The sequence below is a fragment of the Neoarius graeffei genome, chromosome 10 (genome assembly GCF_027579695.1).
Source record: "Neoarius graeffei isolate fNeoGra1 chromosome 10, fNeoGra1.pri, whole genome shotgun sequence".
NCBI lineage: Eukaryota > Metazoa > Chordata > Actinopteri > Siluriformes > Ariidae > Neoarius > Neoarius graeffei.
Window position 1 is genome coordinate 7,424,219 of NC_083578.1, and position 22,631 is coordinate 7,446,849.

General features: G+C 45.1%; 1 protein-coding gene across 2 annotated transcripts in view; it reads left to right on the top strand.

The window, feature by feature from the left end:
- The window catches only part of golga1 (golgin A1), a 34,681-nt gene that overhangs the window by 739 nt on the left and 11,311 nt on the right, over positions 1–22,631 (top strand). Inside the window, exons 2-14 of one of the 2 annotated variants that reach the window (XM_060931180.1) lie at positions 216–460; positions 4,808–4,898; positions 9,156–9,230; positions 9,592–9,689; positions 9,772–9,804; positions 16,596–16,712; positions 16,808–16,977; positions 17,453–17,564; positions 20,145–20,240; positions 21,450–21,575; positions 21,654–21,749; positions 21,832–21,927; positions 22,016–22,111. In XM_060931180.1, coding sequence (XP_060787163.1) covers positions 332–460; positions 4,808–4,898; positions 9,156–9,230; positions 9,592–9,689; positions 9,772–9,804; positions 16,596–16,712; positions 16,808–16,977; positions 17,453–17,564; positions 20,145–20,240; positions 21,450–21,575; positions 21,654–21,749; positions 21,832–21,927; positions 22,016–22,111 — 1,335 coding nt within the window. In that variant the 5' untranslated portion in view covers positions 216–331. The remainder of the gene's footprint in view (positions 1–215; positions 461–4,807; positions 4,899–9,155; positions 9,231–9,591; positions 9,690–9,771; positions 9,805–16,595; positions 16,713–16,807; positions 16,978–17,452; positions 17,565–20,144; positions 20,241–21,449; positions 21,576–21,653; positions 21,750–21,831; positions 21,928–22,015; positions 22,112–22,631) is intronic. The other variant, XM_060931181.1, reaches the window with a different exon arrangement.

Genomic DNA, 22,631 nt, shown 5'->3' on the forward strand with positions numbered 1-22,631 from the left:
GTGTTGACTAACAATCCTGGAAGCCCCGCCCCCTACCAGTCATCTGCACCTCTTTTCCTCTGTGTTGGCTGAAACTCGTGTCTTGAAAATGTGGGAAGTTGAAAGTGGCAGCTGACTGTTAGAAAGCGCTGACACTGGAGGCTCCGCCCACATCTCTGTACAGAAGTGAGGAGAGCGTCTGAGAGAGTGTTGAATATTTGTGTTGAATTTTTCAGAGTAACAGATGAGTGATGAGTCCCGCGTGTCCTGCCTGTGAAGCCCCTCAGTGTTATAAAGCGTTGGTGGTTTGAGAGACGTCAGAGATTGGTTTGTCTTATCTGTGCGCGTCACGATGTTCACCAAGCTGAAGAAGAAGATCGCAGAGGAGGCGGCGACGGCCACGCCACGCCCCAGACGCCTGCCCCGCTCCTACAGCAAAGAGTCCATCACTTCAGTGGGAGCCGACTCAGGAGACGACTTTGTGAGTTTCTCTCTCACGCTGTCTGTCTAGCCTTGTCTGTCTGCCTGCCTCTCTGTCTCGCTCTGTCTGTCTGTCTGCCTCTCTCTCTCTCTCGGCCCGTTTGTCTTGTCTGTCTGTCTGCCTGCCTCTCTCTCTCGGCCCGTTTGTCTTGTCTGTCTGGCTGCCTGCCTCTCTCTCTCTCGCTCTCTCTCTCTCACCCCATCTGTCTGTCTGTCTGCCTGCCTGCCTGCCTCTCTCTCTCTCTGGGCCCGTCTGTCTGCCTGCCTCTCTCTCTCTTTCAGCCCGTTTGTCTTGTCTGTCTGCCTGCCTGCCTCTCTCTCTCGGTCTGTTTGTCTTGTCTGTCTGTCTGCCTCTCTCTCTCTCTCTCTCGGCCCGTTTGTCCTGTCTGTCTGTCTGCCTGCCTCTCTCTCTCGGCCCGTTTGTCCTGTCTGTCTGTCTGCCTGCCTCTCTCTCTCGGCCCGTTTGTCCTGTCTGTCTGTCTGCCTGCCTCTCTCTCTCGGCCCGTTTGTCTTGTCTGTCTGCCTGCCTGCCTCTCTCTCTCTCGCCCTGTTTGTCTCGTCTGTCTGCCTGCCTGCTCCTCTCTCTCTCTCAGCCCGTCTGTCTTGTCTGTCTGCCTGCCTCTCTCTCTCAGCCCGTTTGTCTTGTCTGTCTGTCTGTTTGTCTGTCTGCCTGCCTCTCTCTCTCTCTCTCTCTCTCTCTCTTTCAGCCCGTTTGTCTTGTCTGTCTGCCTGCCTCTCTCTCTCTCTCACCCAATCTGTCTGTCTGCCTGCCTGCCTGCCTCTCTCTCTCTCTCTGGGCCCGTCTGTCTGCCTCCCTCTCTCTCTTTCAGCCCGTTTGTCTTGTCTGTCTGCCTGCCTCTCTCTCTCTCTCTCTCTCTCTCGGCCCGTTTGTCTTGTCTGTCTGCCTGCCTGCCTCTCTCTCTCTCTCTCACACCCCATCTGTCTGTCTGCCTGCCTGCCTGCCTCTCTCTCTCTCTCTCTCTCTCTCTGGGCCCGTCTGTCTGCCTGCCTCTCTCTCTTTCAGCCCGTTTGTCTTGTCTGTCTGCCTGCCTGCCTCTCTCTCTCGGTCTGTTTGTCTTGTCTGTCTGTCTGCCTGCCCCTCTCTCTCTCTCTCTCTCTCTCTCGGCCCGTTTGTCTTGTCTGTCTGCCTGCCTCTCTCTCTCAGCCCGTTTGTCTTGTCTGTCTGTCTGCCTGCCTCTCTCTCTCTCTTTCAGCCCGTTTGTCTTGTCTGTCTGTCTGCCTGCCTGCCTCTCTCTCTCACCCCGTTTGTCTTGTCCTGTCTGTCTCTCTCTCTCTCGGCCCATCTGTCTTGTCTGTCTGCCTGACTCTCTCGCCCTGTTTGTCTTATCTGTCTGTCTGCCTGCCTCTCTTTCTCGGCCCGTTTGTCTCGTCTGTCTGTCTGCCTGCCTGCCTCTCTCTCTCTCGGCCCATTTGTCTTGTCTGTCTGTCTGCCAATCTCTCTCTCTCTCTCTCTCTCTCTCGGCCTGTTTGTCTTGTCTGTCTGTCTCTCTCTCTCGGCCCGTTTGTCTTGTCTGTCTGTCTGCCTCTCTCTCTCTCGGCCCGTTTGTCTCATCTGTCTGCCTGCCTCTCTCTCTCGGCCCGTCTGTCTGCCTGCCTCTCTCTCTCTCTCTCTCTCTCGGCCCATTTGTCTTGTCTATCTGTCTGCCCCTCTCTCTCTCTCGGCCCGTTTGTCTTGTCTGTCTGTCTGCCTCTCTCTCTCTCGACCCGTTTGTCTCATCTGTCTGTCTGCCTCTCTCTCTCTCGACCCGTTTGTCTCATCTGTCTGCCTGCCTCTCTCTCTCTCTCTCGGCCCGTCTGTCTGTCTGCCTGCCTCTCTCTCTCTCTCTCGGCCCGTCTGTCTGTCTGCCTGCCTCTCTCTCTCTCGGCCCGTCTGTCTGTCTGCCTGCCTCTCTCTCTCTCGGCCCGTCTGTCTCGTCTGTCCGCCGGCCTCTCTCTCTCGGCCCGTCTGTCTTGTCTGTCTCTCTGCCTGCTTCTCTCTCTCAGCCCGTTTGTCTCATCTGTCTGCCTGCCTCTCTCTCTCTCTCTCTCTCAGCCCGTCTGTCTTGTCTGTCTGCCTGCCTCTGTCTCTCTCTCGGCCCGTTTGTCTCGACTGTCTGCCTGCCTCTCTCTCTCGGCCCGTTTGTCTCGACTGTCTGTCTTGTCTGTCTCTCTGCCTGCCCCTCTCTCTCTTTCTCGGCCCATCTGTCTTGTCTGCCTGCCCCTCTCTCTCTCTCTCTCTCTCTCTCTCTCAGCCCGTTTGTCTCATCTGTCTGCCTGCCTCTCTCTCTCTCTCTCTCTCTCTCTCTCTCTCTCAGCCCGTTTGTCTCATCTGTCTGCCTGCCTCTCTCTCTCTCAGCCCGTCTGTCTGTCTGCCTGCCTGCCTCTCTCTCTCTGGGCCCGTTTGTCTCGTCTGTCTGCCTGCCTCTCTCTCTTTCTCTGCCTGCCTCTCTCTCTCGGCCCATCTGTCTTGTCTGCCTGCCTCTCTCTCTCTCTCTCTCTCTCTCTCTCTCTCGGCCCGTCTGTCTTGTCTGTCTGCCTCTCTCTCTCTCTCTCTCTCGGCCCGTCTGTCTTGTCTGTCTGCCTTCCTGCCTGCCTGCCTCTCTCTCTTGGCCCGTCTGTCTTGTCTGCCTGCCCCTCTCTCTCTCTCTCTCTCTCTCTCTCTCGGCCTGTCTGTCTTGTCTGCCTGTCTCTCTCTCTCTCTCGGCCCGTCTGTCTTGTCTGCCTGTCTCTCTCTCTCTCTCGGCCCGTCTGTCTTGTCTGCCTGTCTCTCTCTCTCTCTCGGCCCGTCTGTCTTGTCTGCCTGTCTCTCTCTCTCTCGGCCCGTCTGTCTTGTCTGCCTGTCTCTCTCTCTCTCGGCCCGTCTGTCTTGTCTGCCTGTCTCTCTCTCTCTCGGCCCGTCTGTCTTGTCTGCCTGTCTCTCTCTCTCTCTCGGCCCGTCTGTCTTGTCTGCCTGTCTCTCTCTCTCTCTCGGCCCGTCTGTCTTGTCTGCCTGTCTCTCTCTCTCTCTCTCTCGGCCCATCTGTCTTGTCTGCCTGTCTCTCTCTCTCGGCCCGTCTGTCTTGTCTGCCTGTCTTTCTCTCTCTCTCTCTCTCTCTCTCTCTCTCTCAGCCCGTTTGTCTCATCTGTCTGCCTGCCTCTCTCTCTCTCTCTCTCTCTCTCTCTCTCTCTCTCTCTCGGCCCGTCTGTCTGCCTGCCTGCCTGTCTGTCTCTTGTCCTGTCTTTCTCTCTCCTCCCCCTTTCTGTCTGTCTGTGTGTCACACTCCATGTTAATCCATGTTTGTCTGTCTCACATCCTGTGTTTCTATTGGTTTGTCTCTCCTTGTCTGTTTGTCTGTCTGTCTCGCTCTTTCTGTACCGCTCTTCTGCTTCCTTCTCAGTCTCTCTTTATATGAAATTTTCTCTTGGTCTGTTTTCTCCCTTTTTGTCCTGTTTGTCTCGTTTACCATCTTTTCCAGTCTCTCTCTCTCTCTCTCTCTCTCTCTCTCTCTCTCTCTCTCTAAAGCACTGATAGTTTAGCTCTAATCCTGATGTTGCTGCTGCTGAACTGATCCTGACCTTCAGACCTTTTACACTGGACATCTTCTTTACTGAACACTTTATGGAGTTAAACCTCCACTCTATAAACGTCCTCTCACACACCATTAACACTCACTGGTCCACACTGCCACTCCTCATACTGACTCAACACATCCTGGTGAGCAGCATCTCCACCCAGCTGGAGGGAACGTGTACCGAAGGACGCGCCATCATTCAAGCTGTGGAACCTGACACTCCTGTTCCACTTCTCACACGCACACACAGGAACCGCTCCACTGAATAATTAAGGAGTCGGGCGTATCAGGAACCGTCAACCTGACTGCAGCTCTGCTGAACGTCTGAGTTTGACCTCCATCAGAATCTTATAATCAGAACACTGTAGGGGAATTTTCCACTGCGGGAACCGGGTCCTGAACTGCAGGGGCCAGGTCCAAGCTCGGTTCCTGAACTGCAGGAAGGGGTTTCTCCCTTTTTTTTTTTTTTCTTTTCTTTTTTCCCTCATTCTGGAGTTCCTGCTCCAGAAGAGGTACTAGATAAATGGCAGTAATAATCTTTTTCTTGATGTCCATCTGTCTCTCTTCTCTATCAGTCTGTCTGTCTGGTCTGAGAGAAAAGGAGAGAGACAGGCCAGATTAGTGTGCATGAGAAAGACAGGCAAATAGAAAAATGTATATCTCCGTATGTCTGTCTTATTTTCTCTCTCTCTCTCTCTCTCTCTCTTTTCTGTGTTGTTTATCAGGATCATTGTGTGAGCCTGAATGGAATCACACAGATTTGAGAGATTAGTGTGTGTGTGTGTGTGTTTTAACAGGCGTCAGATGGCAGCAGCTCCAGAGACGATCTCCCCTCTCAGATCCTTCGCCGGAACGATCAGATCCGAAAACTGGAGGCCAAACTGTCAGGTATCTCTCTCTCTCTCTCTCTCTCTCTCTCTCTCTCTCTCTCTCTCTCTCATATACACTTGTACAGAATGAGTGAGAAGAAAGAAAACGTGTACACAGGATGAGAGCGCAGCATTTTTATTAACCCACTACACAAGGGTTGCCAGATTGGGCCGTATCACTCTAAGTGCTTTCACACCAATTAGTCAGGTCACTGAGTCCGGAAAAAGGATCGTGACGTTGTTTCTAAGTGTGAATGGATTCTGGGGATTTCACAGACTTCATGAATCGAAGGTGCTATAAACGTTTTATTATTATTACTCATTTGTACAAATAATCTGGACGGTATTTTTAAATCAAGATTTTAAAAAAAGAAAAAAACACCACATTAAGTCGTGACCTTTTGGTCCGGAATGCGTGTTAGTGTTTGGATGCACTTCCTGTCAGTCATTTTATAGATGTTGTACTCTGCAGGCTGCTGTAGATCCTGAGGACAGAGCTTCGTGAACATGGGCGTGAATCATTCACATCAAATCTCCATAAATTAAAGTCTTCTAATCGGAAGAATGTCGTTACGTCTAACTCCGTGAAGCGGCCGAGTTTTGCAGGCATCGTATTTTCACAGATTCCACCTCATGTATGAGCCTCCGTGTGCTTGGTCCGGTGATTTGTACTCACGATTGATTCTTTCAGTCAAAATGTTTATAAAAGTAAAATGAAATGTATATTACTGTATATACTGTAGTATTTCTGATATCAGATTATTCTCTTTATTTCCTGTGTGTTTAAAACTTGCTTCCTTACATGCGTACTTGGATATACTTATCTTTATGCCATTTCTGCGTTCTTACACCCTTATTTACTTACTCACTTGCTTTCATGCTTACATACGTACATACATACTTAAATAAATAAATATTTACTTATTTAAAGGGCATATTCTGGACCAAATTTGTTTTTGTTTTTTTTTTAAATATGAAAGTATGTCCCTTTACACCAGACCTGGGCATTTTCCGGCCCGCGGGCCGCATCCGGCCCTTTGGGTCATTCTGACCGGCCCGCGTAAGGTTAATTAGAAATTACAAAATAAACGTATTTTCTAATTTTACCTCATGCATGGACTGAATGTGCATTGCTTTTATTTTTAAGTTGTGTTCAACAAATCCCACGAAACCTAATCCCGCGATAACTACTTCCGTAATTTGTCCAGACCAACCACAAACTTGTACGTCATCCTTCAAACGGTCCAGCCAATCACATAGTGTGACGTCACCAGCAAGCGCCGGAGCCCGAGCCGATCTGTAGATCTGATACCTACACCGAATCGAAGTTGTTGCGAGCAGGTCACAAGAAGACTTTAGCCCCCAGAATGTCCGCAAAAAGAAGAAAGGTAGATGCCGAATGCAGGGCTTTCAACAAAACATGGGCTGCTAAGTATTTATTTACTGAAGTCAGAGATAAAGCCGTGTGTTTAGTTTGCAGACAGCAGATCCGAAAAACTGAAAAACACCAAATGAGGTGATTAGACTACAAATGCGGGCATCATTATTATAATATGATGTATCTTGCTTGATATTTGGAGTAGAAAGACGATATTGTGATGTCTTTATTGTGTTTTGGGGTGAATGTGACTGAAAAAAAAAGGTACAAACGTTCACATTTTGTTAACCATTGTTTTGGGAAATTTGACTGAATAAATGACATTTTTTTGTAAGGCAACCTTGTTTTTTCCCCCATACTCTTACCAGTCTTAGCAGCTTGTAAAAACAATGTTATTTACTGCTTTATATAAAGAAATACAATTAATATTATGCAGAATTTAGTTCAGCCTTATGGTCCGGCCCTCCACTAAATTTTCTGTTTCTCATGTGGCCCCATGGAAAAAATAATTGCCCACCCCTGCTTTACACACTCATCCAGAAGGGTAATTTTGCACAAGGCCATCTGTCTACAGCAGAAAAAAATAAAATAACAAAACGCGTCTGGAAAAATCCCAAGGGAGTCTGGAGTCAGATTCGTGACGTCACCTGCGGAAGCACCAGCAGGCTGCGAGAGCTTTGCACGGTTTCAGTGCACAGCCCGTGTAGACCAAGCGCTCCCATTTCTCTCTCATTGTCCGTTCTTTTGGGAAACGATGAGTACTAATCCCATCAAGATCGGTGTTGCTACTGTACACCCTCCTACGATACATCTGTTAACCATTTTAATAATTGCGTGATAACGTTGAAGAAATTTTGTAGAAAACCACCAGGTCGTTTTCTCATAAACAAACCAGCGCTGACGTAGGATTCAGAGGGATGCGTCCCGCACGCGACGTCACGAAAATCAGTGTTTGGCGGGAAATCCAAATGCCAAGTTTTTTCAGAGGCGGACCAATTCGCCTCAAATGGCTCGATTTCAACTGAATTTTTCTGGTATTGCGCAAGGTAAAAAAATTGCACAAAATGTGACAGATATTTGACCAAAGTTTAATATAAAATAGGAGAATTACATCGATCTTGCTCCTGAATTTACCCGCGATATGCACTTTAAGCTGTTGCTTATTTGCTTCCTTTCATATTTAATTACTTGCTTGCTTGGTTATTTACATACCTGCTTGTTTACTTAAGCTCTTACTTTTCCTTCCTTCCTTGCTTACTTCAGCTCTTGCTTACTTCCTTTCTTGCTTGCTTGCTTATTTGTGTCCTTAAGCTCTTTCTTGCTTCCTTAAGCTCTTGCTTTCTTCCTTCCTTACTTGCTCGTTTAAGCTCTTCCTTACTTGTTTACTTATGCTCTTGCATCCTTCCTTCCTTGCTTGCTTACTTACGTGGTTATTTAAGCCCTTCCTTCCTTGTTTACTTAAAGGAACAGTCCACCGTACTTCCATAATGAAATATGCTCTTATCTGAACTGAGACGAGCTGCTCCGTACCTCTCCGAGCTTTGCGCGACCTCCCAGTCAGTCAGACGCAGTCAGACGCGCTGTCACTCCTGTTAGCAATGTAGCTAGGCTCAGCATGGCCAATGGTATTTTTTGGGGCTGTAGTTAGATGCGACCAAACTCTTCCGCGTTTTTCCTGTTTACATAGGTTTATATGACCAGTGATATGAAACAAGTTCAGCTACACAAATTGAAACGTAGCGATTTTCTATGCTATGGAAAGTCCGCACTATAATGACAGGCGTACTAACACCTTCTGCGCGCTTCGGCAGCGCATTGATACGGAGCTCAGAAGCACGCAGAAGGTGTTAGTACGCCTGTCATTATAGCGCGGACTTTCCATAGCATAGAAAATCACCACGTTTCAATTTGTGTAACTGAACTTGTTTCATATCACTGGTCATATAAACCTATGTAAACAGGAAAAACGCGGAAGAGTTTGGTCGCATCTAACTACAGCCCCAAAAAATACCATTGGCCATACTGAGCCTAGCTACATTGCTAACAGGAGTGACAGCGCGTCTGACTGCGTCTGACTGACTGGGAGGTCGCGCAAAGCTCGGAGAGGTACAGAGCAGCTCGTCTCAATTCAGATAAGAGCATATTTCATTATGGAAGTACGGTGGACTGTTCCTTTAAGCTCTTACTGACTGACTTGCTTAATTAAGCTCTTTCTTTCTTACTTGTTTACTTGCGTACTTAAGCTCTTACTTACTCATGTGCTTTCTTATTTATGTTCTGATGTTATATTTAGAAGTTATTTCCTACGTGTTAAAACAGAAAAGCGGACGTCACGATTCACGTGTAGACAACGCGGCCGGTTGCACAGACTCTGTCTCCAAAGATGTGTCACGAGTTCATTATAACGCGAGTCATTATCTCGAGGTGTTTACTGCACAACTGTGGTTAAAAACTGCTCTAAAATCTGTTTCTGATTGGTCGGCGTCGATGACTGACTGCTTGTTAAAAATTGTCCTGAAATGAAAAATGTTTGTTTGTTTGATTTTTCCTAATCGGATAACTTTGATAAGAGGGCGGGGAGGTTTGTCATGTGACCTCGCTTTGTTTGTTTATCTGCAACAGAAAGAGATTTAGTCATGAATATGATCATGGATCAAGAAAGACGAGTTTTTTTTTGTTTTTTTTCTCCTCATCTCTCAGTCTCATTCTGATTCTCCCTCATTTACTTCTCAACTCAACCATTTATCCTTTTGTTTTCTCCCTCTGTTTTTTTTTTTTTTGTCCTCCCTCCTTCCCTTCCGTCCTTCCTGTGGACCCACATCCTCTCCTCCCTTCTCCCTGCGTCTCGTGTGTGTGTGTGTGTGTGTGTGTGTTGACGCCTCATCCCCCCGACCCTAGACTACGCTGAACAGCTTCGGCTAATGCAGAAGACGAAGGAGAAGCTTGAGATTGCATTAGAGAAGCATCAGGATTGTACGTACCTGTTCTTTTCCTCCCTCCCTCCGTCCCTCTATCCGTCGCTCATTTACTCTCCTCTGCATTTGTGTTCATGCCTCCTCCCCCCCTGATCTGGGGATCAGTCCTGCTGCTTTTAACTTTATAAACATTTAACAGAAACGGACGTGCGATCTGCTTCCTTCTGTCCTTAATCATCAACTTTTAATTTAGTACCATAAGCCACAAAACTTTTGTCGTAATTTTTTTTTTTAATTTCTTGCTAACATTTTCCGTTGTGGCAGCATCTAACCTGGCCTGTGAACTGTCCTTTTCTTTGTCTTAACTCTATTGGGGGTCGTGTTTGTGCTAGATTTTGTGTCCTGTCTTTCTTCCTCAGCGTCGATGCGGAAGCTGCAGGAGCAGAACGAAAACTTCCAGTCCAACAGAGCCAAGATGGCAGAGGGCATGGCCTTGGCACTGGAGAAAAAGGATCAGGTGGCGCAATTAATCTGATTCTAATGAAAAATATATATTATACAGCATGATCTAGATCAGCTGTGTGTGTGTGTTTCTGTAGGAGTGGATGGAGAAGATGGCCACGTTGGAGAAGGTAGAAAACTTTATTAATGGCTCTTGGGTTGTGTAAAGCAGGAAGACACTTTTTTTTTTTTAATGGATTTGTGTTAATTTTAAATTCCAACTCTGCACTTGGATTTTTCAGTTCTCACTTCCGTATTTCCTTCCTTACGTGCTTATTTACTTATTAACTAACTTATTTGGTTGTTTTCTTGTTTGCTTACAGACTTATTTGTATGTTTACCTAATCATTGACCCTTTCTTACTTGTTTATTTGTTTTTGTTTGCTTATATACATACTTGGATACTGATTTGCTTGCTTTTAAGTACTTGCTTACTATTACCCCTTTTCCACCAAATCAGTTCCAGGGCTGGTTCGGGGCTGGTGCTGGTTCACAAATCGTTCAACTTGCGAGCCAGCTGAGAACCAGTTTGCTTTTCCATAGCTCGCGGTGCTAAGGGAAGCCACGTCATTACGTCGCTGTATACGTCAGTTACGTCGCTACATTTGCATAAACCTTGGCGCGAATATCGAAGCAAAAACAACGCGGAAGAAGCAGCAGCAACAACAACAATAATAATAATAATGGATGACTTCGCGTTTGTACAGCTGCTGCTTCTCGTCGCTTAAAAATGGCGATCTTTCGCGGTCTTATTGTTGTTGGTCTTAACAACTCCGCCCCCCCGCTGACGTAAGCGGTTCTTTCCTCTGGCCCAGCAGAGAGTTGGTGCTAGCCTGGAACCGGTTTTTCTGGCCCCAGAGCCAGTTCTTTGTCAGTGGAAACTAGGGCTGTAACGATATGCGTATGGAAATCGCGATACGCAGAGCCACGATCCGTATCGCGATACAAGAAGGCAGAATCGCGGTACACCCTTTCAAACTTCTCCTCAGCCCAAAAACAGAGGCGCTTCCAAACTTCAATTTATGAATACTTTACTTTTTATTTAAATTACATTTTAAACTTACTTAAATTACTTTTTTTTTTTATATCTATTAGTAAGTCGTTTTTTCGCCGACCTGCGACAATCTTCTGCGAGTCACGCAACGTCCACACTCGCCACTGGCAGAGCATTCATTTCTTTTAAGCGGTCGCCATTCTGGCTGCGACGCGGGGAGCGAATCTGTAAACAAGCAGCTCATTGGCTGGCTAGGTGTGCCACAAGCCAATCACAATCACTTGACCGGAAAGGCATGCAGTGTTGCCAGATTGGGCGGGTTTAGGTGCTTTTTGGCTGGTTTTGAACATGTGTTGGGGTGGAAAACGTTAGCAATATCTGGCAACACTGAAGGCATGTCTGCTTGGGCGGATGCCTTCTGCGGCAGTTACATTTTGACACGCGAGCAACGTTTCACTATAAAAATTCCGTAATTTCCATCTGTTTTCCGCGATCACAGAAAATCATTGGCCCTATGAGAGTGAGACAGTGAGAGAGCGCCCCCCCCCCCCCCCCCCCCCCCCCAAAATCTTAACGGATTTACACGATTTGGAAAAATGACTTTTTCAGAACCGAAAAAAACAGAGCTTCCGGCTCAACAGTATTATTTTGAGAAATAAAACAGTCTTTGGATATACATTTGTTCATTTTTGCATACATATTACTCATTCTCTGCAGTGGTCTGAATTATTTGTTATTAAGTAGTTAATGTAAGTAAGTAAATGTTAAGTCAAATTTACTACTTTAAAAGAACATTTTTAAAAAAATCGTGGGCGTATCGAATCGTGGGTCAAAAATCGCGATACGAATCGAATCGTGAGTTGGGTGTATCGTTACAGCCCTAGTGGAAACAGAAAACCCGGTTCCAAACTAAGCACTGGCCCCGAACCAGCCCTGGAACTGCTTTGGTGGAAAAGGGGCATAACTCACTTGTTTACACGGTGGAGTGAAGATCTGATTTTATCTTCAAGCGATGAACGTATACATGACAAGTGAAAATATTTTTTCACCACGAGAAGATAAACTTCATATCTTCGCTCCACTGTGTAATGTTCTTTATATTATATGGACACATTCACACAAAAAAAAAAATACACAAGCCAAGCAAAAGAATTTTTAATTTTGAACCGGTTCGCCATTTTGACAATGCAGCAGGAAAACACTGGGAGTGACGTCATCGGAGTGAAATATCAGGAATTATTTTCCATACTGGACGCTTTTTCAATGAAATAAAAACGTGTGTTTTATTCCCTTCCAGCGGGTTTCATTCATTCGGTTCGATAGCATGTAATATTGTGAGCATATCGCTTATCCTACATGTATTATGTCACTCTACCCAACGGAGAATGAGCGTTGAATACGGTTTACGATATTGCATGGTTGTCAGGTAAATATGCATATTTACAAACAGTGATGAAGCGTTACTATTAGAGCTGGGACTTGAGCTGAGCCAAAACTTAACCAGACGCCAAAGAAGCAACAGGGTAAAGGATTTTGTCAGGGATTAGCGTCAGGCTGCCAGGTCGCTCCGATGTGTGTGTAGCTGTCGATGTTGATTTTAAAAGTAACTCAGTGAATTACATACAGAAATGAGTAATTAAGTCTGAGTGAAAAATACTGTAGCAAGCGTGGAAGAAGAGTCTGGAAACAGAAATCTAATCTGTCGTTAGCCTGTAGCTCTCGATAGATCGCACTGGCTTGACCGCTTTATTAGCGTTCACTAACACTACTGATGAACGCTACACCGGCTGGAAGGTGACTTCACTGCTGCGCCGACTCGCGGTTAAGCTCACGTTGGCCTTCGAGAATGAGGATGATGAATTCTTGGTCCCTCCCACGATGAATCAAAATCTGATTGGTTAATTCATCCGTCACTTCCAAAATAAGCATACACTGCCATGGCCTTCTGTCTTCGACTCCTTCGGGATCATGCTCGCTGAATGGAATATATCTGATAGACCAGCCAAAATTATTTAAATATGTCACTCAGATCCGTGATATGTTTCGTATGAAATATGCGAGTTTTTCAACACGAGAAGATAAACTTCATATCTTCAAGCAAACGTGATTTTTTTTTTTTTTTTTTTTTTTTTTTATTATATCGACACATTGACAAACAAAAGTTATCAAAACAAATTTATCATCGACTGACAGATTTATGTCACGGTTTTGGTTCTCCGTGTCCCGGATGGAAAATACAAGTGGCGGATTTCCCAGTAAAACACTCGCGTCTATGGAAAATATATACACTACCGTTCAAAAGTTAAGGGTCACTTTGAAATGTCCTTATTTTTGAAAGAAAAGCACTGTTCTTTCCAATGAAGATCACTTTAAACTAATCAGAAATCCACTCTATACATTGCTAATGTGGTAAATGACTATTCTAGCTGCAAATGTCTGGTTTTTGGTGCAATATCTCCATAGGTGTATAGAGGCCCATTTCCAGCAACTCTCACTCCAGTGTTCTAATGGTACAGTGTAAGCATATACCGATACTGGCATCGGCCCCGATACTCCACTAATATACTCATACTCGTACTTGTCAAACAGTTGCCGATACCATGAACCGATACCAGTGCCGATCCCATGCGCCGATACCAATGTTCCCCGCAGCGCTTTTTGTTCCATTCGAGAGAGAAAAAAAAACTGAAGCATTGTTGAGCTCAGGCTTGAGCATAATATGATAGGCTATACCATGCGCCGATAGTGTTCCGTGAAGCGCCTTTTGCCAGCGTCCGTTCGAGGAAAAAAAGCCTCTCCCAGGAAAAAAATTGTAAATCTCAAGCATTGAGCGTAGGCTAATTTCGTCAGAAGACAAAAAAAATTGTTCAACAACCCATTTTTCCATGACGAAGATGTGTTTGCGTAGTCATGAAACAGTGCTGTCACAACATCTTTCCCCAACACTGTCATTTTAAACATCTCTCCACACTCCACTCCCTTTCGCTGCCATACGCAGATAGGCCTACGCTAAGATCCCCAACGTTGTCCTTTTTTAATGTTGGCTATTCGCCTAGGTAAGGGTTTTGTAGGACAGGCTACTCACTAACAAACAAATGAAAATCGGATTTTTGTATAGGTGAATCCAACCGGCAGAGTTTTTAAGTACGAGTCCAACCGGGAGAGTTTAAGAGTGAAGAGTGAGAGAGAGAGCTTTAAGAAATGGCTGATTGAGTTTTCCAACTTGTTTCAGTTGAGGGCAACGCTAAGACCAAGGAAATTGACGTCCCATCTACAGGTATGGAGCTCCACGAGCACGGGACGCGATGTTGCGTTTGGTTGTAACGGCTGAGTCTTCTTCTCTATACACTCGTTCATGACTAGTTGTCTCCCTCTGCTGGGTACTGAATGTCAGTGCGCAGAGTTGTAGTGGGTGGTTGCGAGCATTGCGGCGGCCCGCGGGTGTTAGATTATAGATATGTAGGTAGCCTATATTTTAATAACATCAACAGTATCGGTATCGGTAGTACTCGGTATCGGCAAGTACTGAAATGATAGTACTCATACTCGTATCGGTTTTCACAAATGTGGTATCGGTGCATCTCTAGTACAATGTGTTTGCTCATTGCCTCAGAAGGCTAATGGATGATTAGAAAACCCTTGTACAATCATGTTAGCACTAGGGATGTGACTTTTGATCAAAAACACTATTCGAAATTCGCTAAAAGATATTCGAAATTCGATTCGAAAATCGACAGAACCCCGCCCGCCCCACCCAAACGCGCGCGCACATGACAGACAGGGTGAAAGTGGTAACGGTTTAATGAGTCATCAAAAAACAAACTTCCATTCACCTCACATAGCCTACAGTATCAAACAATAATATAGGCTTCCAATTTTATTGTACATTTCTATGCAGCCACGACTATTTTCGTCTGTTGGAAGGAACCGCGGGTGAAACTGCCCGTTTAGGAAACGATAATGAAAGCATTCGAACAGTCAGAGCAGAATAAACTTAAGACATATTTTTGTTCAAAAAATTAACATGTCAACGTGGTCGGGATGGAGACGGGTACGCAGCCTATTGACAATTAGACCGGCTGCGGAGAACACACGCTCCGATGGCACGAACATTGCAGGCACACACAGGTAGGCGCTGGCCAACTTTGCCAGGCGAGGGTATTTCTGTTGATTGTCTTTCCACCATGTCATCGGGTCAGTGTGGAGCGGTGGGCATGTATCCTGGCAGTACTGAGTCAATTCAGTCACGCATGTTGCCCTCTCTGTGCTGTAATCCTCACCAAATATGACGGCAATTGCTGCTGTTAATGGGCCATCCTTTCGGGAATGTTTCGGTTCGCTGGGCCCTTCATGCGATTCCGCCGCCTCTCCGGCCTCTTCATCATCTGCCATGGACAGAAGGTTTCTCACCTCGGCCTGCACTGTGTTTCTCACCTCGTCAGTTGCGAACCTCAGGTGTTTGTGTCTGGGATCCAAAAATGAGGCAATGTATGCGACCTTGCGTGCACTGCTGGCATTTGACTACCTTTACTGTACGATAGCGGCACCCTCTGGCCGAATTAATGCAACAGAGTATGTTAGGAACAAGGAAACGCCTTTCCGCGCTCATTTTTTTTTTTAGTGGAATGTAACGTAAGCCAAAACGGCATTCGAAATTACTATTCATTATTCGAACTCGTCACGAATATTCGACTATTCGAAAATCATGTCCCATCCCTAGTTAGCACAGCTGAAAACAGTTGAGCTCTTTAGAGAAGCTATAAAACTGACCTTCCTTTGAGCAGATTGAGGCCAAGTTTACATTAGACCGTATCTGTCTCGTTTTCTTCGCGGATGCACTGTCCGTTTACATTAAAACGCCGGGAAACGGGAATCCGCCAGGGTCCACGTATTCAATCCAGATCGTGTCAGCTCCGGTGCTGTGTAAACATTGAGAATACGCGGATACGCTGTGCTGAGCTCTAGCTGGCATCGTCATTGGACAACGTCACTGTGACATCCACCTTCCGGATTCGCTGGCGTTGGTCATGTGACGCAACTGCTGAAAAACGGCGCGGACTTCCGCTTTGTATCACCTTTCATTAAAGAGTATAAAAGTATGAAAATACTGCAAATACTGATGCAAATACTGCCCATTGTGTAGTTATGATTGTCTTTAGGCTTGCCATCCTTCCACTTGCAAGTGGTAAGTGACGCGCATGCCCGACATGCACTGAGATCACACACACAGCGGCTCAGTCCCGAATCACTGCTCGTGCGCTTCACTCGCGCGCTCTGTGAGCTGCGCAGGGCCGGAGTGCGCACCCTCCAGAGGGCACTCGCTGTTCAGGGCGGAGTGATTTGGAGCGCAGGATGCCTGCGGAGCCGAGCGTATCCGTGTATTGGCGTTGCTGTGTGCATGTTAATCGTTTTAAAAACGTTAATCTGATGATCCGCTGATACGGTCTAATGTAAACCCCACCTGAGTTTCTGGAGCATCACATTTGTGGGGTCGATTAAATGCTCAAAATGGCCAGAAAAATGTCTTGACTATATTTTCTATTCATTTTACAACTTATGGTGGTAAATAAAAGTGTGACTTTTCATGGAAAACACAAAATTGCCTGGGTGACCCCAAACTTTTGAATGGTAATGTACTTCTTTGATTTCTTACCTAATTATTTACATCTGTGTGTGTTTTTCTTTTTTTATTTGCCTTCTTTCTTTCCTACACACTTGCTTGTTTACTTGCTGACATTGTTTGCTTACCTCTATACTTATTTAATCTTCTGCTTACTTTTTTCTTACTTCTTTACATTTTTCCTTGTTTGTATGTTTACATACTTGCACACTTTTTTTTCATTTACGTGTGCTGTTTTGCTGTTACTCCACAGAGTAGTCAATACGTTAAAGCGTTGTCTTGATTGTGTGTGCGCGCGTGCTTTTTAGGAGAAGTCCTCATTAGCTGCCCGTCTGGATCAGAGTCTGAGTCTCTTCCAGAAGAGAGACGAGCAGGACGAGCTCGAGGGCTTCCAAATGCAGGAACTGGCCAAAGTCAAGCACATGGTCAGACGTCCTTGTGCGATCCTTGTCCTCATCACGTGGCCTGATATCTATACACCTGTGTGTAATGCGACACTGTGCGTGTGTTTCTGCTGTAGCTGTTGCGTAAGGAGGAGCAGCTGAGTCAGAGGGAGCGAGAGCTGAAGCTGAGAGGAGAGGAGCTGAACTCGGCCCGTGTCGCACTCGCTCACACTCAGGATAAACTGTACGAGCTCGCCGAGGAGCACGAGGAAACCTGCAGCATCAACGCGCAGCTACAAGCTCACAGGTACCTACTGCGCAACAACGGCGTCACTTTAATCACCGTACAGGACGTTTTAGCGCCGTAAACACTGGCGCTAATATTTTATTTAATTTCTTTTTTCTGGTATTCCTTGGAAAAAGTTCCTTGATCTCGTCTGTCATCTTTAACCTGCAGGTCGACCCTTTCGTGTTTGTGTTTTTCAAAAAAATAAAAATAATTATCTTGATTTCTCTCACCGTCTAGACTCTAGACCATGCACCATTCCCAATGGTATATCTTTGCAAACGTTCTACGACAAATAAAAAATCTTTGTTCTTCACCCAACAGTTTTTACCTTTAAAATCAAGATCTGAGAATTCTTATCTGCATACGTTTATCGAGAATATTGCTATTGTTCTCAGATTTGGGTCAAAACTTGAGGCCTAGATGTCATCGATTTGATCTTATCAGACACGCGTGAAGCCTGAGAGCGTACAGTCACTGTAAGGTGTGTTTCCAGAGACAAGCTGCTGAGTGAGAAGGAGGAGGCTGAGAGGAGGATCACCGATCTGGAGGCCAGAGAAGAAGAGCTGCAGCAGCTCATCCGACAAGTCTCCGAGGATTTCCAGAAGGTTAACGCACACCTGTAACAACAAAAGATTTTAAAGTCTCCCAGATGAGCACGGGTTTCCTTTTGAGTCGAGGTTTCTGACTCTGGATCGTTCCTTAGAGGTTCACTGAATTGGAAAAGTAAAATAATAATAATAATAATAAGAGAAGAAGAATCATATTAATAAGTAGAGCGGCAAGCAGCGATCGACGGGGCCCAAGCAGTTTCTCTGCGGTTTCAATTTCGACAGCCAGTGTTAGCATCTAGATGTGTTTATGCTACATGACTGAACACATGTGAAACTTACATTGATTTATAGTGGAATTAGGCTATTATTAAAAAATGTTCTGTTTCCGGTCCACCGGCCGGGTGAGTGCCGTTTGTGCGGTTGAAATTTTTTTTTTTTTTTAAAGCCGGTTTTTTGACATTTTTTTCGGGTTCGTAAATCTAAAATCGAACTTGACATTTCCGCATTCCCAGGGCTTTCCACTAAGGCTCATACTAGCCAGCCATGACAAATAAGTAGCCAGCCGGGGGGGGAGTAAACACAAAAACTCCTGTGCACGCAGTTCCCAGGATTAACTGTATTTTCCACAGACCATTTATTTATTCACTTTACTCAAATACAAAGTAAAATGGCAGTAAATCATCTTTCTTTTCTTGCGTATTGCATCATGAGGCGTTCCTGGCTTGTAAATCTCTTATTTTCGGTGCATGACACATTCACGCAGCTGAGCATGCTATGAATTAACAACGACAACGGTCTGCAGTGGGGCTACACAATTACACACTCAGCGAACATTTCTCCATTTGTGTATGAAAATACACTCCAACCACTCAGTTTGGCTTCATTTACAACCAACGGTGTCTTTTGATGCCAGCACGTAATTGAACTAGAGAAGACTGGTTTACCGGAGAAAAAATAAGCTGCTGTTCCCTCCGACACACTACTGCAGGGGTGGGCAATTATTTTTTCCATGGGGCCACATGAGAAACAGAAAATTTTGTGGAGGGCCGGACCATAAGGCTGAACTAAATTCTGCATAATATTAATTGTATTTCTTTATATAAAGTAGTAAATAACATTGTTTTTACAAGCTGCTAAGACTGGTAAGAGTATGGGGAAAAAACGAGGTTGCCTTACAAAAAAATGTCATTTATTCAATCAAATTTCCCAAAACAATGGTTCACAAAATGTGAACGTTTGCACCTTTTTTTTTTTCCAGTCACATTCACCCCAAAACACAATAAAGACATCACAATATCGTCTTTCTACTCCAAATATCAAGCAAGATACATCATTATAATAATGATGCCTGCATTTGTAGTCTAATCACCTCATGTGACCTGCTCGCAACAACGTCGATTCGGTGTAGGTATCAGATCTACAGATCGGCTCGGGCTCCGGCACCTGCTGGTGACGTCACACTGTGATTGGCTGGACCGTTTGAAGGATGACATACAAGTTTGTGGTTGGTCTGGACAAATTACGGAAGTAGTTATCGCGGGATTAGGTTTCGTGGGATTTCATGTCATGTTCATGTCGCGCGCATTGCATTTTTGTTGAACACAACTTCAAAATAAAAGCAATTCACATTCAGTCCATGCATGAGGTAAAATTAGATAATACGTTTATTTTGTAATTTCTAATTAACCTTACGCGGGCCGGTCAGAATGAACCAAAGGGCCAGATGCGGCCCGCGGGCCGTAAAATGCCCAGGTCTGCACTACTGCCTCCGCCGAGTGCGCGCACACACACCGCATGTCGGGGCCGCGGATAAGCTACTCTCCCCTGATCAACGAGTCGGCGGGGAATTTGTGGTTATCGGTACAAACAGCGCGAATCACAACTTAAATAAGTGCTTAATTAAATGTGTCTGCTTTTGTAATAAAGTACTGAAAGAAAAAGCAAACACAGCATTGCGATTTCTTATCCATCCATATAGTAAAAAAAAAATCCCTCCCTCCCGACTGAATTTTTTTGCTCACCCGGTGGACAGGAAACTGATTTTTTTTTTTTTTAAGGATGGCCTTATGCCGCACTTCCTGTTTGTGCGGCGTACTGTGTTAACGGATATCAAAAATTCCTTCGCAGCTTAGCATCATGGAGCTCTTGGCATCACGCTGACTAAGTTTGGCTTGAATCCAATAAATCTCCGAGGAAGCCGATTTATTTAAACATTATGGAGCAGAAAATCGAAAATGCTCAACCACTTCCTGTCGGGTGGAGTTAAGTCTCGTTTACGCTCAGCGTTAAAAACGGATACTCGAATAAAAGTTATGATTTAGTAAGAAATTTTAAACAACATCATCTGTTCGAATCTCCTCTACTGTCTTGATGTTTGTTTTTGTCAGAAACGTTTGACTCTGGTCTGCCCTCTAGTGGATATATTGAATAACATCAACGCCAATGTAAAGGACGCACGGAAATGTACGGGCAGTGATGGTTATGTCGTTTGAGATAGCCGTGTTTATTTTCATATGTAAAAGGAACATAAATGAGCCTTTAACGAATGCCATTGTAAATTATTTATTTATTTTTAAGTAGACCCGTATCCTTACCGGATTTGAACGTGCTCTCATCGGTGTGATTCTGTTCCAGGCTCAGAGTGACGTGAGATCTTTACGGAAGTCCATGGCGTCTCTACAGTCTGAGCACGACGAGCTGAAACTGCAGTACGAGCAGCACAAGGGCAAGGTGTGTTCTCATCAGGGCTGAGCGATACGAAGAAATATTGTAGCACGATTCTAAAAAGCGTCTACGATACCCAGTATCGATATTGGAAAAAAAAAAAGTGGATCAGATATCGGAGAAAACATTGGCTCAAAATTGGCCAAAGATTGGAGTTGAGGTAGCCTGGGAAATCCCATGCTGCTTTGCACAATCGTTCCGATCTGAAAAGACAGCATGGAAACTATGGTCTAAAGGCTCGCCTGAGTTAGGGAGCCAATCAGAGAGTGGGGAGGGGTGGAAAGACGGTGACGCGTACGACTCGACAAACGGAAGCTTGTAGTTTATTTGGGACTGTTTACGGATCACATTTAACATGGCGGCGAGCGATACGAACCAAACTTTCGATCAAGCTTTGTCTTGCACAAACGGCAGTAATCGTTCGGTGCCATTGTTTTCCTATTTTTGTTTTGCCTTCTCTTTCTCTTTCCTTCTCTTCTTCGCCTCTTCATCGCTCTAACTACGTCACCGGGTACAACTGCCATGATTGGCCATGGGCTATGTATACGCCAAATGATAGACATTCACAACGTCCAATAAACGGCCGTTGACAATCGTAAACCACACCTCCCCTACGAGAAATTCAATAGGCGGATTCCAGACCATATTTCACTTGTGATATGGTCTGGTGTTAACCAGACTAGAGTTGAGGTGTTTTTAGTTATACTTTTTATATTTATTATATGTATGTACAGTGTGCATCGTTTTTGTAGTTTTTAAACGAGCTGTTTTTATCAGAATGGTCTCGTATCGGCTGACACTCAAGGTTTCATTATCAAAAAAAAAAGAAAACTCTGTCGTGCCATTTTTTTTTAAAATCACAATATAAAGTGTTTCGAACAAAACATCCAGCAAAACTGTAGTGTTGCATCAGAAAACAACTTTTTCTTAAGTCTCCAAAAATGTTTTTTTTTAAGACAAAATGTTTTTAAAATTCTATTAAAAACAAAAATTATTTTAAATAAAGATATATCACATGATCAGTGATATCACAGAAAAGAGTATCGTGACATAATTTATCATGATATGATATTGAGATTATATCAGTGTATTGCCCAGCCCTTGTTCTCATTGGCTTTCCATATGAGGAGGAAAAATTGTATTTTTGAAATAATTTACTTTAAAAAAAAAAATCCATGCATATGACTTATTTGTATCCGGCGTGTGATTGGTCAGGCTGCCGTGACGGAGGAGGAGCGAGAGCGGCTGTTGGCTGATCTTCAGGAGAAGGCGCTTTCTCTGGAGCGCAGGCTGGAGGCCAACTTGTCTCAGGACGAACATCTACAGGAGCTGCTCAAGGAGGCGAGGAGAAACACACACACCACACACACGTGCGTATGCTGAGCGGAGAACTAACCAGTTTGCGTGTGTTGTGTGTAGAAATCGTTATTAGAGCAGAGGTTGGAGGAGGCCAGAGGAGAGCTCCTGGAGGAACGAACCAATCACACAACAGCTGTGAGCTCACTAGAGGCACAGGTACACCTCAACACTTGTACGATATGACCTTTCAGACAGCGCTCTGTGTGTGAGAGACGTCATATTTCTGGTTGTGGGTCAGATTTCCAGGTTGAACACTAACGTATCTGAGCTCCAGACGCTTCTGAGACACAAAGACGACTCGTCCAGGTCGTACAGAGAGAGGACGGACGCACAGGTGAGAGACCTGCACTGAACATCGTCCTGAGGGTTTTTTCAGCGTAGCGTTCGTTTCTTGACGCGCTGTGTGTGTGTGTGTGTCTCAGATAGCTGATCTGGAGCAGAGGTTGAGCGACTCCGCTGAGAGACTGAGGACTTTGGAGGAGCAGCTGGAGGAGAAAGAGAGACACAGAGAAAAACTGGTACACTCTGAACTGACATCATGATCTATACACGCTCATAAGGAACAGGTGTAAAATCTTATGGATTTTAATTTTTTTGGTCTGGTTTACAGGTGTGTTCTAAGACTACGTTCAGACTGCACCCTGAAACGACCCATATCCGATTTTTTTTGCCCGTATGCGACCTGTATCCGATTTGTTATTGACAATCTGAACGACACAGATCCGATTTTTTTTCACATGCGACCCAGGCCGCTTGGATATGTGGTCCTAATTCCGATGCATATCCGTTATTTTCACATGCGACTGCAGTCTGACCGGACAGGTCGTATTCATGCGACCTACACGTCATCAACAAGAGACAAACGTCACTATTCTGCGTTGGCTAATCCCGCCTCTTTGGTGGAAAACGACAACATTTGTACAGTTTTCAGAATTTAAATCGACTTTTATAGAATTGATCAAGCTAATGGTGGATTTGGTAGGGACCTGGATGTTGATCTGTTAGCCTGATTAAATAAAACAGTTTCTATAACTGATT